Here is a 16,706-nt window from a genome sequence, read left to right as displayed (position 1 = left end):
GTAGGGGTTCTCCAATTCTAAAGGTAAAAAATTGGTCATTTTATTCTATTTTAAAAAATATACAGATTTTACTGAAATGATAGCCAATTTCAGCTTAGAAGATACAGGTTCAAGGTCTGCTCTGGGTTAGCCCAGAAACTGCTTGCATAGTGTTCATAATTTCAGCAAACCCTAAAAAACTCTTCCAAAATGAACTTTTTCAACCTACTGAACAGAATTCATGCCCACACACCAATGTTCACTTCAGCAGCATTTGTCTCTATGAAGCACATCAAAATCACTCAAACATCAAATTGCTGATTTGATAGAATGATTTATTTTCCCATTACAGGAAAGTCATGAGTGACTTGTTCTGAGGTACGTTTTTGAGCTATGAAGGACATCTATTAGAAAGCTCCACACTTGAAGGTTTCTCTTTAGATGATAACATTTTATGGCTGGACAGTCTCTGCAGGTACCAGATTTCCTGTTGTATCCAACTGCATACATTTACATGTGCATGCAGAAACGGGACACTCTGCATGGTCCCTAAAAAAAATAGGTCAAGTAAAAGTTAAAAATCTAAATTAATCATATACATACAAACATTTATCTATATACCTATCTATATGCAGAATGCAATTTTCACAATGGTATTTGAAAAAATACAGGAATTAAAACCCAAAGACAAAAAACATGAAAAGAACTAAATAAAAAATGACTGATGAGCATTCATGCCCACACACCATCAAGGAGAAAGTTACAGAAAAATGAATAGCTTTACCTTTTAAATATATAACACGATACCTGATTTATAGTTATGAAAGTGACAAAGATGTGCTCAGAGTTTTAATTAAAGCCAATGAGACACACGGAGTATAAAAGTTATAGCAAAAGAGCCACTGGCACTATTTAAAGTAGAAGTTAAATATGGCTTGAGTCTCTATTGCATGAAGTGCTTACTTACTATATAACAAGTTTATTTAGACAATAATTGATATAGTTGTTTGATATGTATACTCCATCATTTAATTTCTAATTTCAATTATATACTATGATAGAATATTAGGTTAGTTGTAAAAAAAAAACTATAAATATATCTCCTCTCCAAATAATGCTATTCAAACATTTAACTCATATATAGTATTTAAACTGTTTCCTATATATAAGTATTAATTTTATAGTTTAAGATTACATAGGATATCTAATGACAGAAGTGTTGACACCACTTCTGCTAACTCAAGTGACAGCAAAAAAGAATTTTTTTTTTTAGCAAAGAAGAAATTTATCCTTCACTATATACACCTCAACTATTTAAAAGGCCATCTGCCTTATCTCCTCTAACTCAAGCCTATTATAAAAAGAAATGTACTGATTACCTGAACCAACTAAGCATATGACCAGCATGTCCACCATGCCTGCAATTGTGACACCATGTGAACCAGTTGTTAAATTGAGCTAATTTTTTATCCTTGCTCAAGTCTACTTTTTCATCTGATTTGGATCCTCCTATGGGTTAAAGAAAATTATCTTCATTAACTCTGTCAAAATATTTTATTCAAAGCTTCTTAAAAAATATTTCTAAAACTATGTCAAAATACAAATTACACATCATATCAAAATAGCAATTTTAGTGCTATGATCTAGTTTAGATTGAAAAACTACTGGATACGAGGAGTGTCCTTATACTTTTAATAGTCAATAAAAAATGGAAAAATTTAAATGATCAAAACCCACTAAGAAGCAATTTGAATTAACAACCTTAGAAAAACAATCAGTTTAAAATCTTCCCACAGAGAAAATACTAAGACCAGTATATAGGTGAGTTCTACTAAGTCCTAAAGGAACAGGTAATTTTTATCTATATAAACTCTTTCAAAGAATTAGTAAAAGAGGGAAAATGCCTCAATGCACTTCTAAGGCTAGTATAACTTTGCTCACAAAAGCAGATTGAGAAAGGCAGATTATAGGTCAATCTCTTTCCTTGAACAGACATAAAAATCCAAAGGAAAAATTAGTAACTAGTATTATTTAGTACTAACTTCTAAGTACATACACTAGAGGCTTTTGTACATGCTAACAGGAGACCTATGCAGAAATGTTCATAACAGCATTGTTCATAATAGTAAAAGTCTGTTCATAAAATAAAAGTCAAATAGCAAAAAATAGTAAGAGTTTGATTGACAACCAAAGTGTCAATCAATAGTAAAGTGGAACAAAGTGTGTGACAGTAAAAAAACGCTCATTCTATTAATTTTGGCCATCCTACTATGTTTTCTTTTGTTCTAAAACAGATCAAATTAAAATATTTTGAGACTGAATAAAATTAGAGACAAGAATACAAAAATGAGTAAGTAAAAATATTAAGTTTAATTACACAGTTGTATACCTATTAACATGATGCTACATTAAAAATTTTATCTAGACTACTGCTGCTCACAAGTTAATGACCACAGGGTTATTAGTCTTACAAATAGTTTCTTAAAATACCTATCTGTTTTTGCTAACGATAGTAAGTAAAAAGGATGTATAGGTGGCTAAGATGTAAATACACTGAAATTCTCCCTAAAAGCTTCATAAAAATGATTAATAATGAAACGGGATAGGAAGAAAACAAAAAGAAAGAAAATACAGACTTTTTAAATTATTCTGTATTGCATATAGTTCATTAAGTGATTTTTATTTTGTGTTTATAACTTCTAACACATGGAAAACAGACTGGATCCGGAACAGTTTACTCCTTATGTTTCTCTGATGAAGCTGAAAATACTAAGGTCTACCCTACTGCCACATGAAAAGGCTTTTTAAAGATCAAATAGCTTTAGCAAATGATATACCTGATGGGGGTTGGTTTATAACCAAAATACGTAAAGAAGTTATATAACTGAACACCAGAAAACACACAATCCTATTACAAAACAAGCAGAGGATCTGAATAGACATTTTTACAAAGAAGACACACAGATGGCTCACAGACACATGAATAGATGCAACATCACTAATCATCAGGGAAATGCAAGTCAAAACCATAATGAGATATCCCCTGTCAGAATGACTAGAATCAAAAAGACAAGAAATAACAAGTGTTGATGAGGATGTGGAGAAAAGGGAACTCTTGTGAAGTGCTGGTGGGAATGCAAACAGAGTAACCACTGTGGAAAACAATACGGAGGTTCCTCAGGAAATTAAAAATAGAATTACTATGTGATTCAGTGATCCCAATATTGGGTATTTACTCAGAGAAAATGAAAACACTAACTCAAAAAGATATATGCACCCCTGTTTATTGCAGCATTATTTACAATAGCCAAGGCATGGAAGCAACCTAAGTGTCCATCAATAGACAAATGGAAAAGGAAAATTTGGTATACACATACAAGTATATTACAAAGCCATAAAACAGATGAGATTGTGCCATTTGAGACAACATGGATGGACCTAGAAAGTTATCATGCTACTAAGTGAAATAAGTCAGACTGAGAAAAATAAACATCATACAATTCCACTCGTAAATGGAATCTAAAATATAAATAAATAAATAATAAACAAAAAGCTGAATCAGACCCATAAATACAGAGAACAAACTGATGGTTGCCAGAGGGGAGGTATGGGGAGTTAAGCAAAATGTGTGAAGGGGAAAGGGAGATACAGGTCTCCAATTTTGGAATGAGTAAGCCACAAATAAAAGGCAGACATAAGGAATACAGTCACTGATATTGTAATAGCGATATAACAGGACAGATGGTAGCTACGCTTGTGGTGAACAATATACCAACTTGTCAAATGACTAAGCTGTATATCTGAAACTTATGTAATACCGTGTGCCAAAAAAGATCAAATAGTTTTAACTTTTTTAAAAAATAATTTTAACTTTTGGAAGATTCATAGTGAATTACAAAGTGCTATAGAATAGTTGAGGGATACTAGGGTTTCACACAGTCTAATAATAATTAATAATAAAAGAAGAGTAGGAAGGAAATGAATATATAATCTAACTTTAAGAAAGGTATTACATCTATACATTAAGCTCTCTAGGGGCAGGGATTTTTGTCTGTTTTGTTTACTGTAACATTCCTAGCACTTAGGACAATAGGTGCTAAATAGATACTTGTTATTCAACAATAATACTAAATACTAAACAATACTAAATGTTTATAACCAAACATAGCTATAAATATTCATAAATAATTACAAACATTTATAACCATAAGTGTTACCAAGTTTCAATAGAGTTCCAATCTTTAAAGCACAACTGAGTATAAAAATATGCAACCATCAGTTAAATAAGCTTATGGAAATTCTGGCCATTTGGATTATGAAACGTGATGGATGAATGACAACTCTAATTGCAGGCAAAGCATCAGGGGGTTTGTACACCTCAATCTTTTACAGCCTTGAGCTAGTACTTTATTTCTATCAGCTCCTGTCTTATTTTGGAACTCAGAACCTTATGATTTTATACACTAAAAAAGAATATGCTTATTATAGCTAACCCTTGAAAAACCTGAGTTTGAACTGTATGGATGTGCTTGCATCTGGATTTCTTGCAGTATGGTACTGTAAATATATTTTCTCTTCCTTACGATTTTCTTAACATTTTTTCTCTAACTTACTTTACCGTAAGAATACAGTATATAATATACACAAAGCATTCAATATGTGTTAATTGACTGTTTATGTTAACAGTAAGGCTTCCGGTCAACAGTAAGCTAGTAGTAGCTAAATTTTGGGCAGTCAAAAGTTATACCTAGATTTTTGACTATTCAGAGGTTGGTGCCACTAACTTCCATGTTGTTCAAGGGTAACTGTACTTTGGCTCAGTAATCCTTTAAAGATTGTATTCAGGTTTCCCTCATTTTCTTACACTATTTTCTATCAGTATACTTCCTAAGGCCCTCACCATGCAGATGCAACTGCTAGTTCCCATATACTCTCTGTACTTTATTCACCAATCTCTTTATCCTAGTTCATGCTTTTCACTCTTGTCTACACCTGGAAAGGCTTCTCTAAAATCTTCACATATTTAAATCTCCCAAACTTTTTTAAAGGATCAGTTTGAACAGCCATCTTCTTTCTGAAGTTTTCCAGATACCCTTCAAACAGAAGTAATGATTCCTGCTTTCAAAAATCCTAACACTTTCTTTATACAACATTCCTTATTCACTTCAAAGAGCTAAACGTGTTTCAGAACATAGAATATTTGGGATTTAAAAAAAATAATGAGCAAACAATATATAACAATTCCAGGAAAGTTTGGGGCAGCACTCTGTATGCAAATCAATTCTGAACAGGTTTTTGTTGTTGTTGTTTTGGTCATATGAAATTATTGTAAATTTGATTTAAAAAAACAAAAACTTTAGATTTTCAGAACTTTCTAGAGATTTTGGAATGACAGATAAGGAATTCTGGACTATTTTCTTTAATATATCATTTCTTACCCGTGCTCATTATACACTAAAAACTCCACAAGGGTCTTTGATTCATCTCAGGGTATCAGTCTTACCTAAGCCAAGTGTTCAAATATGTACAAAAAATTATTACTGAAGCAAATTTCAAAAAACATTTCTGAGGCAAATATGGGAAAATGTTAAGATTTTATGAACCTGAGTGCTGAATATTCATTAAATTAACAGTCTCCATAACAGAGAGGCTGAAATGTTTTGTTTTTTCTTCAGACCCATTTCAAAAATAAAAAAGATTGAAAAGCTAATTATCTAGCAAAATGGAATAGCACTCAGACCATTATGGCTTCGTGGGGCTTATAGTCTGAAAGATGTATTGAATTTAACTATTTTTATGTATCCCAGTTCATATATAACTTTTTTATGCAATATTTTGCCTTGTTCTTTCACTGTAGTGGATTTTTATTCCTAATTATTTTTTTTTACTAGTATCAGGACCATAAAAGTAATCATTATGCAATATAAAATGAAAATTCTTGATTAAAATTTAAATCAAAACTATTATTATAAATTTGAAAATATTACATATTGCCTTTATTTAAAAAAAGGCATCTAACTTGAAAAATACTCATCCAATGATACTGGCAAACCTCTTTCAAAGATGTTAATGTATGAAATAAAACAAACTATTTACATGAACCAATTGCTGAATAGAATCACAAAATTTCATAACTAGAAAGATTCTCTGTCCAACACCTTATATGAAAGATATAACTCATATATATGTAACTCTCAGTGTTACAGATTGAATGTCACACAGGTAGAACTAATAAAACAGGCATTCTGACATCAGATCCAGTTCTTGATAATACCAGTATGCTAAATTAATACTCAAACATTTTTAATTAAAAATTTTGCCATAGTATGATTTAAGTTACATAAATAGCTCAAATATTTCCAGCCACTGAATATTTTATATTCAATTATCTACCATTTTCAAAATTTTTTCCTATATGTTTACTGTAAGTAGTAAACAATAATCCTAACATTTCTAACCATTAAAAAAATACATAGATCCACTAGGTAATTGGTATATAGCAGAAGCAGCACCAAAACTTGGAGGTAAAGGGACCTGATTTCTAAACTAACATTTTCTCTTAAGTATTTCACAGGTAGATTCTGAAGACTCAAAAAGAGAGAATGTGAAAGTTCTTTGAGACTATCAAAAGCTCTTTATGCATATAAGGTATTTGTTAATAGATGAGGGCACAGTGACTTTTAAACATAAATTGTGAGGGAACCCCTCTTAGAAAAAATGGTAAGAAAATAGTATAATTATAGGGTTACTTAATATTTAAGCTCTTTTCACAAACTTTAAATTGGCCAGCTGTGAGGTTACTTGTGATATGAATATTTTACTTTTAATGTATTGATTTTTATAAATTCCATGGGGATCCCTGGGTGGCGCAGCGGTTTGGTGCCTGCCTTTGGCCCAGGGCGCAATCCTGGAGACCCGGAATCGAATCCCACGTTGGGCTCCCAGTGCATGGAGCCTGCTTCTCCTTCTGCCTATGTCTCTGCCTCTCTCTCTCTCTCTCTCTATGTGTGACTATCATAAATAAATAAAAATTAAAAAAATAAAAATAAAAATTACGAAAACTCTCTTCCCCCCCAAAAAAACTTAAAATAAATAAATAAATAAATAAATAAATAAATAAATAAATAAATAAAAATAAATTCCAGGAAATACAAAACCTTTAAGCCAGCAGAGCGGCTTGCTCTTAGTTATAATATAAACTCAACTCTGTATGACTTCTATTGACAACAGTAAATCAGTTACGTAGGAACAATTTCAGCTCAAAAAATATATCATAGAATGATGTCATACCAGGACAGCTAGAAACAGGTGTTCCCATATTAATGAGGCAAAGTGCACATCGAGGAAGGGGTTTTCGACAGCCAGGGCAACTTGTGACTTTAGATTTTGTTGGTGAACCACTGACACCATACTGACTAAAACCTCTGCCTTGATGAGGCACAGTTGAACAGCTGTAGGAGATCGACTTGCCACAAAAATTGCAACTCACAAACACCTATACAACAAATGAAAGGAGGAATAAATATAATACAAACTTTATAAAGAAAATAAATTTAAAGTTTAATCCTAACAAGTTACTCTTAAACAATTTTTAAACTTTATTTTTTATTATAAAATAATTTGTGATCTGTGATATTTTGAGTAGCTCTCATTTAGGATTTCCACTTAGCAATGACACTGAGTACTTCTCTGTTACCTCTTTTTACCTATATTCTTCCTAATACCATGGCATCTGAAGAAAAACTTAGAAACGTTAGATAACATTTTAGAAATGACAGACTTTAGAATTCATATTGGAATATTACAAAACAACCCAATATAAGTTCTGATCTAAAGTTCAATGATTCAATATCCTGAACAAAATTTTCTTGTAAAGAAAATATTCATTTCCAAAGATAAAAAGGAGTTAAAGACCCTATAATGTCAAATAGCTAGGATTTTAGAATAATAGCAACAGAAACTGTTCATTTTGCCTTTACATTAAATTCCTAGGCTCTTAAACACTTACACAGATTAATAACAAACATTATCATGCAGTGCTATTTTACAAAAACTCAGGTTGTTTTAATATAATCACTAATTTCTCAACTTTCTAAAATAAGAAAACAGCACCATCCAGTGCTCACAATGAGGATATACCCAGTATTTAATGTCCAAATTTAGATAGTGATTTCATGTCATGTGCTTTATGTGATAAATGAGCTCATGTTTTTTGAACTAATGCCAAAAGAAAAAAATTTCCATGTTTAGTTAGATATATAGATATATGTACATACTATTAGAGAAAAAGCAAATGGTGCTTTATTACACATAAGTAGTACAGATAAATTTAATTCATAAATGGAATTTATAAGATAGTATAATAGTTTAGATTCCGAAAGGGCTTAGAATATACTAGAAAAGCTGAGCCCTAGGATTTATTTAGGTTGCCTAAGACCCTCTAGGCCTGATATGGTTTGCTCTAGCTCAGACTAAAGCTGACACTGAGATGACTGTCAGGAAGTGGCAGGACTGAAAAAAAACAGGGTGGTCAAGGATGAAATGCACTGTGGTATAAAAACATCAAGAGGAACTCAATATAAGCAAAGATGAGCTAATGATAATTTATTAAATTGAACTCTAAATTTACCCAATGTAATAATGCTGTGAACACTTCCCTTTGGGCTGGATTAAGTATATGTTACAATATGATTCTCTCCAAAATAATGTACTTACTTACCTGTGCTAGAGGCTTAGAACTGGGATCCAATTTACTCCTGTGAATATCAAACTCAGCTCGTTTGTGCCAAAACCTCCAGGCATCTAATAAATTTCTGTAATTCTCAATCCAGTACTGAACTCTTTCATCTTTAAGAACATCTAAAGGAGAGCCCTAAAAAGAAAACACAAATTAATACAGTTGTTTAAAAATTCTGTGACTAAGCCAGAGGATTCCAGGTAACATGTGAGTATGAGTCACACAGAAGAAATAGGCTCCCTTTCCGCCAAAAGCTGGTTCATATTGAGGATATAAATAAAATAACTGACAGAAGTTTTTTTGAATTTACTTTAAATTGACTTCTACTAATGACATAAATATGTGCTATATACATTATCATTATACCTGGCCAGGAAGTGTAATTCCATATCTCTTATTTAAGTTTAAGGACCCAAAAATAAACAATTCACTTTCCTACTTGAATACAATAAAAACTGATGTGAATATTTTGTCCCCTAAATTAAAACTTCTGCATTCATAATATCTATTTACTATCTAATTCAAATACATACCAAAATTGCTTCATCACATTGAAAATACTGAGCCTTGTCCTTTGTATCTACCAATATACTGTGAATAGAGTTGCTATTTATGCATACCTATTTATCTGAAAGTTAAACCTGTCTATTCTCTTTCCCTCAATTAAAACATACATTTATCACCTTAAAAATTAAAAAGAATAAACAAAACAAAATCCCAAAACCAAATCAAAAAAGTTCTTCATTCTTTTGCCCTTAGGCCACAATGAAAAGCAACAATTTCTTTACCTCAAGTTTACATTTCTTCTCAATAAAAACTTCAATTTCTTGCCAGTAAGACTTCCTAAAGCTTTATTTTCCCTGGCAGCTGTGACATTTCACATTTTACCTATGCTTGCTTTGGGTTTTCATAGAATGCTTTTAGCCCTGTACATGATATCTCCCTTAAGTTCACATGATGAAGAAAGTTGAGAAAGTCTCAACCTCTGATGATGCCATAAGCATCAATGTGAAACCCAGTTTTGGGGGGCCAGACAGAAAAGTAAAATGTAGAGAGAACTTAGCATATATCTTACTTATGGAAGAAGGGAAGAAACCTGTAACAACTACTAGACAATCTATCTTTAGACATTTTATCAAGACAGAATGAGCTTATCTTTCACCTATTAATTAGGTATTAACTTCTGTTACCAGAGTTAAATCAGCTAAAAGAATATGTGAAAAACTCTTAGCTGATAACTTTAAATTTTACTTCTTAAAAAAGTAAACATCTCTTCTGGTCCTAATAATGGTCAATTAGCCAGAACTAAGTGCTAAAGTAGAGTATAATCCCTAGTTTAAAAAGAAAATTCACAGAAAAAAAGAGAAATCTTCATATACCACTCTTTCTCCTTTCATGGCAGTAGTAAGGATAAACTAAGAAAGAATTTGGTCAATTCATATTTGTTAAGTCTTCTCTAGATCTGCCCCCAAATAAACCTAAAATTAAGCTCCAACAAAATCTGCAGAGGAAACAATCCAAAGATTAAGACTGGAAAGGCTTGGGAAGTAACTTGGGCTTCTCAAAGATCCATAGTAACAAAACTTAAGACCAAAGTGAGCAGTAAATAACTGAATTTCCAAAAGCATTAACCAACATTCTCCAGAAGAGGTAATAAGAACCCAGATCTCTATAATATACAATACACAACATCTAGTATTAAACTGCTAGACACAAAGAAACGGGTAGATGTAGTTCAAAGTCAAGAAAAAAGGCAGTCAATAGAAACCAAGTCTAAAATAGCCCATATCAAAGTTAGCAGGCAACTTCCTGAATGCAGCTATAAGATATAAGTTCAAAGACTTAAAGGAAAAGTATTTTAATTAGTGTACAGATAGGGATCTAAGTGAAAAATGTAAACTAAAAAAAAAAAGAAAAAGAAAAAGAAAAATGTAAACTATAAAAAACAGATTCTAGAACTAAATTGTACAGTAACTGAAATTAAGAATTCACTGAAAAACTTAGTATCAGGTGACACAAAAGTCAATGAACAAATCAACAGCATTTAACCTATTTGAGGAGCAGAGAAAAAAAGGATGGAAAGAAAATGAACAAAACCTCAGATACCTACAGGTATCAAATGGTTTAAGATACCTACACTATCAAATGGTTTAATGTATGGTAATAGAAGCCTGAAAAAGAGAAGAGAATGAGATTGAAGCAGAAAAAAATATATATAAAGAAACAACACCCCTAAACTTTGCAAAACTAATGAAAAACACAGACTTGCAGATCCAAGAAGCTCACTGAACCACAAGCAGGGCACAAAGAAATACAACTAAGCATCAAGGGTAAACTGCTGAAAATCAAAAGCAGCCCAAAGGAAAATGAAACCTTACACAGGGGAGATTTGGGATGATTTAATACATGTAATCTCAGTTGATTTAATAGATATAATCTCATTTCAGTAAGAAAAAAAATGATGTGCTATGCTACAGAAAGACACCTTTTCTTCCACAGGCAGTGGCCTGATAAGTTGGTAAATTTATACTGTGTTTGTTTGTTTGTTCATAAGAAGGTAGGATCCGAGGGTGCATTTTACTACATTTACCCAGTATACAGCATGCTATCAACTGTATGAAAAGATGGGGATAGGAAAGAGGACACCATGAGAAGATAAGATTAGCTGGAGGGCTACATGAAATCTCAGGGAAATGCTCTAACTGTTCACCATATTTCTATCAAAAGTAAAGAAGAGAACTTTTGCCAGAAATCTGTTTTTAACTGTTAGACAATAAAAACTGAGAGTAAACTGATGAACTGGCTACCCCAAATATTAAAAAGGTAAAATGAGAGGAAGGAAGTTGTGGTATAACTTCTTTCTGCACTTCAAGTGAGACCATAGTTCAGATCAGGGAAAGGCAACTCTTTTATAGAAAGTAGTTTTGTGAATTGGAGAAACTAGAAAGAGGTTTCTCTGCTCCATTTGAGCTTTATGTAAATTCAACACGGACACTTCCCAAAATGGAAGGAAAAACTGGCTGAGGGATAGTAAGATAAGGTAGAAGTCTACTACAGAATAACTGATTAGCTTAAAGTTAAATGCCTTCTAACCCCAAGCAATCTACACATTTAATGCAATCCCTATCAAAATACCACCAGCATTTTTCACAGAGCTAGAACAATCCTAAAATTTGTGTGGAACCACAAAAGACCTCTAACAGACAAAGCAATTCTGAAAAACAAAACTGGGGGCATCATAATTCTAGATTTCAAGGTATTATAACAAAGTTGTAGTCATCAAGATAATATAGTTGGGGGCAGCCCTGGTGGTGCAGCGGTTTAGCGCCATCTGCAGCCAAGGGCATGATCCTGGAGACCCTGGATCGAGTCCCACATCAGGCTCTCTGCGTGGAGCCTGCTTCTCCCTCTGCCTGTGTCTCTGCCCCCCTCTCTCTCTGCATCTCTATGAATAAATAAATAAAATCTTTAAAAAAAATTAAAAATAAAAAAGATAATATAGTTGGTACTGGCACAAAAACAGATGCATAGATCAATAGAACTTCAGAATAGAAAACACAGAAATGGACCCACAACTATATGGTCAACTAATCTTCGACAAAGCAGGAAAGAACATCTAATGGAAAAAAGTCTCTTCAACAAACAGTGCTGGGAAAACTGGACAGTAACATGCAGAAGAACAAAACTTGACCACTTTCGTATACCATATATCAAAATAAATTCAAAATGGATGAAAGATCAAATGTGAGACAGGAAACCATCAAAATGGTAGAGGAAAACACAGGCAGAAACCTCTTTGACCTTGGCCGTAGTAACTTCTTACTAGACATGTTGCCAGAAGTAAGGGAAACAAAAGCAAAAATGAACTATTAGGACTTCATCAAGATAAAAAGCTTCAGCCAGGGGATCCCTGGGTGGCTCAGCAGTTTAGTGCCTGCCTTCGTTTGCCCCAGGGTATGATCTTGGAGTCCCGGGATCGAGTCCCTCATCAGGCTCCCTGCATGGAGCCTGCTTCTCCCTCTGCCTGTGTCTCTGCCTCTCTCTCTTTCTCTGAGATTCATAGAGATTTCTGTCTCTATGAATAATAAATAAATCTTAAAAAAAGAAAGGTTTGGCACAGTGAAGGAAACAATCAACAAAACTACAGGCAGCCTACAGAATGGGAGAAGGTATCTGCCAACATATCTGATAAAGGGTTAGTATCGAAAATCTACAAAGAGGGCAGATCAGATGGCTCAGCAGTTTAGCGCCACCTTCAGCCCAGGGCATGATCCTGGAGACCTGGGATCGAGTCCCACGTCGGGCTCCCTGCATGGAGCCTGCTTCTCCTTCTGCCTGTGTCTCTGCCTCTCTCTCTCTCTCTCTCAAAATAAATAAATAAAATCCTAAAAAAAAATAAAATCTACAAAGAACTTACAAAACTCAACACCAAAAGAATAAATAATTCAGTTAAGAAATAGGCAGAAGACATGAATAGACACTTTTCTGAAGAAGACATCCAGATGGCTAATAGACACATAAAAAGATGCTCCACATCATTCATCATCATGGAAATACAAATCAAAATCACAATGAGATACCATCTCATACCTGTCAGGATGGCTAAAATTAACAACACAAGAAACAACAGGTGTTGGCAAGGATATAGAGAAAGGGGAACCCTCTTGCACTGTTGGTGGGGATGCAAACTGATACAGCCACTTTGGAGAACAGTATGGAGGTTCCTCAAAATGTTAAAAATAGAATGATCCCCCATTATTCAGCAATTACACTAGGTATTTAACTAAAGAATAAAAAAATACAGATTCGAAGGGACAGATGCACCCCAGCATCTAGAGCAGCAATGTCCACAATAGCCAAACTATGGAGAGAGCCCAAATTTCCATCAACTGATGAAGACGTGGTGTGTGTACACACATACACACACAGATACACACACAGAAATATTACTCAGCCATCCAAAGGAATGGACTCTTGCCATTCACAATGACACAGATGGAGCTACAGTATATTACGCTAAGTGAAATAAGTCAGTCAGAGAAAGACAAATGTCACATGATCTCACTTATATGTGAAATTTACGAAAACGGATGAACACGGGAAGTGGGAAAAGAAAAAAAAAAAAAGACAGAAACAAGCCATAAGAGACTCTTAAAAATAGAGCACAAACTGAGGGTTGATTGAGGGTTGTGGGTGGGGGATGGGTTAGATGGGTGATGGGGATTAAGGAGGGCGCTTGTGATGGGCACTGGGTGTTGTAGTAAGTGATGACTCACTGAATTCTACCATAGAAACCAATATTGCACTATATGTTAATTACCTAAATTTAGAGTAAAAATAATTAAAGTTAAATGCCTTATAAAGATCCTAAACAAGCAAAAGGCATACCCACTCAATGAAGGAAGAAGGTGGTTAAGCACTGTTTTTCTTTAAGCTGCTACCACACTGCACTAACCTGCAACATGCAGTAACTTGCTGTTTGGACATCTCCAGTTCTATCGACATAACTCTCCATTAAGTCCACTCCATCTTTAGTAAGGCCTGTAAGCAGTATTCCTTCCAAATTTCCAGCCTCTTTCATTTCGTTGGTCAACTTTTCAATATATCTATTTAACTGGAAAATTCAAAGTGATTTTTCTGAAGCAATTTGTTTCACTATATACTCTGTACTTCAAAACTTATACTTTTGGAATAGTTTTATTTTTATGGAACACATTTTAAAACAAAGCCTTCGCAAAAATCTAGATGTGATCTCTTAAGAAGTCTGCATCTGTCATAAATTACAATGTAGCATTCCTGGTTATTTAAAATATTTTTTAAAAAAGGCATTCATTATATTTTAGTAATTATTCTATAAAAGAACTATAGAGGGTTTATTATTTTAAATTTAAAGAGAACTGTCCCTCAGTATTCTGCAAAGTTTTATTGTAATAGAAACATAGAATCTGAGTTGAAAGGGAACTTGAAGATGATCAAAAATAATCATCTGTTGGTAAGGTCTCTGACTTCATCCCACCCCAAATTCTAGTCTATATTCCTCTCTGTTCCCTCAGCACTTCCTGCTCATTATTATAGTGCTTAGCACCTTTTATTACTGATTGTTTATGGGCGTTTCTCTGTCACTATATACACAGCATATGCATTCAATACTTATTTATTGTATTAGGAAGGAATGAAGGAATTTTTTTATAGCATCCCTAAGCGGTGAATTTAATGTCTTTATCTCTAGATCAAAAGCAAAAATAAACTAAAATATTAAGTCAGGAATCTTAAACAATTTTGGTTACAATACACATGTTTACAGTATCTTGATCTAATAAATTATTTTTAAAGAAGAATTTATATGTTACATACACATATTTGTACATGAAGATTAGTTTCCTAATCCAGTAACAGTAAATATTAATCACTTCAAATATAGAATTAAACCAATTTTTACCTGACTATCACTGAGGAATTTACAAGCAAATGCCACTCTGTCACGTACAGCAACTTTGTTTTCATACTGAAAAGAAGAGCAAGAAGTTACTTGTGGGAGCTAGGAGTTTTAAATTCTTGCAGACTATTAACCTAATAGTAATTTTATTTTCAAATGTATTAGTAAGTTATTGTGTATATACTGGCAGAGCCTAAGAGGCCTTTCTTAATGTATCCCTCTGGAAACTCAGCTCTAAAATTATTGTTCTTGTAAAGTAAAAAATTTACATCTTAAATACTGACCAATTCAGTTGTAAAACATTCCACTTCAGTCTTATATAACTGCAACATAAAATATAAGCAATGATGTATGGTTTATTAGATTTAAGATGCCATGTAATCCTTCCAACATAGAAATTAATTTTGGAGAAACTGAGAAAATCTTTTCTGGGATGCTAACTTAATCAGTAAGTCTAGGAAATCTGTGAATTACCAGTGAATATACCAGTATCAATATACCAATACAGAATTTGGAAAGACTATCAGCACATGTATCTAAATACAAAGTGGTAAGTTTTAAAATATACACTTATAAATAAATAAGACATGGGGTGCCTGGGTGGCTCAGTCTGTTAAGCATCTGCCCCCACTCAGGTCATGATCCTATGGTCCTGGAACTGAGTCCTGCATCTGGCTCCCTGCTCAGCGGGGAGTCTGCTTCTCCCTCTCTCACCACTCCTTCCCCCACATGTGCTCTTTCTCTCTCAAATAAATAAAATCTTATAAGAAAACCAACAAGACACACTTTGTGGCCAGAGCAAAATACTGTTATAAAGGTGATTTGTGGCAAAATTTCAGGGGTATTTGTGATAACTTAAATTTTTGTATACCTGCCAGTATTGTAAAACACTATTTTGAATTTCTATAAATGTAAAAAGGTAATTAATTTTGTGGTAAGTAGAAAACAGTCTAAAGGTGGGAAAAAGATCCTATTTCCACTGAAGTCATTCTATGAAAAGTAGTTTTCTTGCTTAAACATAAGATCACTTCAACTGGTACCTATCCTAGCATGTTTTCTCAATTATAAAATACGGTTCTGCCCTTATTAGGGAGCATGTTTGGTACAAGCTGGATTTAACTCTTTAGATTCGGGTGCAAGTGTTCGATTTTGATGGGGAAAGTGTTATAAATATTAGCTGTCCCATTTTATAGCTCAGAAAACTAAAACCCAAAGAAGTTAATTGGCCAGCTGAATGAAGTAACTGTGTTGGAGCAAGGACTCAGACCTTCATCTTCTGATTTCCCAGTTCAGTACTTTCATTAGATTACTACAACTTAACAATTTTTAACAAAAGATATGTTAATTATAATTATTTACAGATGAAGTAAAATTAGGTACACTATTGAAGCAGTTTGGAAATATGAACTTCCTACTCAAGGTAAGATAACCTACCTAATAACCCAAATTTACATATAAGAAAATGAGAGTATTTATAATAGGTCACTTAACTTAAAATAAATATAATATTTAAAGAATATTTATCAATTTAAAATCTGAACAATCCACTTTTTT

General features: G+C 33.2%; 1 protein-coding gene across 9 annotated transcripts in view; it reads right to left on the bottom strand.

Moving 5' to 3' along the window:
* Nucleotides 1–293: 293 nt before the first annotated feature.
* MIOS (meiosis regulator for oocyte development) overlaps nt 294–16,706 on the bottom strand; it is a 35,230-nt gene continuing 18,817 nt past the window's right edge. For 7 of the 9 annotated variants that reach the window (XM_025471259.3, XM_025471263.3, XM_025471262.3 and 4 more), the window contains 6 exons: nt 15,156–15,221; nt 14,172–14,330; nt 8,699–8,851; nt 7,270–7,474; nt 1,359–1,488; nt 294–528 (listed from right to left, as the gene is read on the bottom strand). In XM_025471259.3, coding sequence (XP_025327044.1) covers nt 432–528; nt 1,359–1,488; nt 7,270–7,474; nt 8,699–8,851; nt 14,172–14,330; nt 15,156–15,221 — 810 coding nt within the window. In that variant the 3' untranslated portion in view covers nt 294–431. The remainder of the gene's footprint in view (nt 529–1,358; nt 1,489–7,269; nt 7,475–8,698; nt 8,852–14,171; nt 14,331–15,155; nt 15,222–16,706) is intronic. The other 2 variants (XM_049093613.1, XM_049093612.1) reach the window with 2 other exon arrangements.

The sequence above is a fragment of the Canis lupus genome, chromosome 14 (assembly GCF_003254725.2).
Source record: "Canis lupus dingo isolate Sandy chromosome 14, ASM325472v2, whole genome shotgun sequence".
Taxonomy (NCBI): domain Eukaryota; kingdom Metazoa; phylum Chordata; class Mammalia; order Carnivora; family Canidae; genus Canis; species Canis lupus.
The sequence above is the reverse complement of the archived record's forward strand: the minus strand, read 5'-3'. Positions and strand labels throughout refer to the sequence as shown.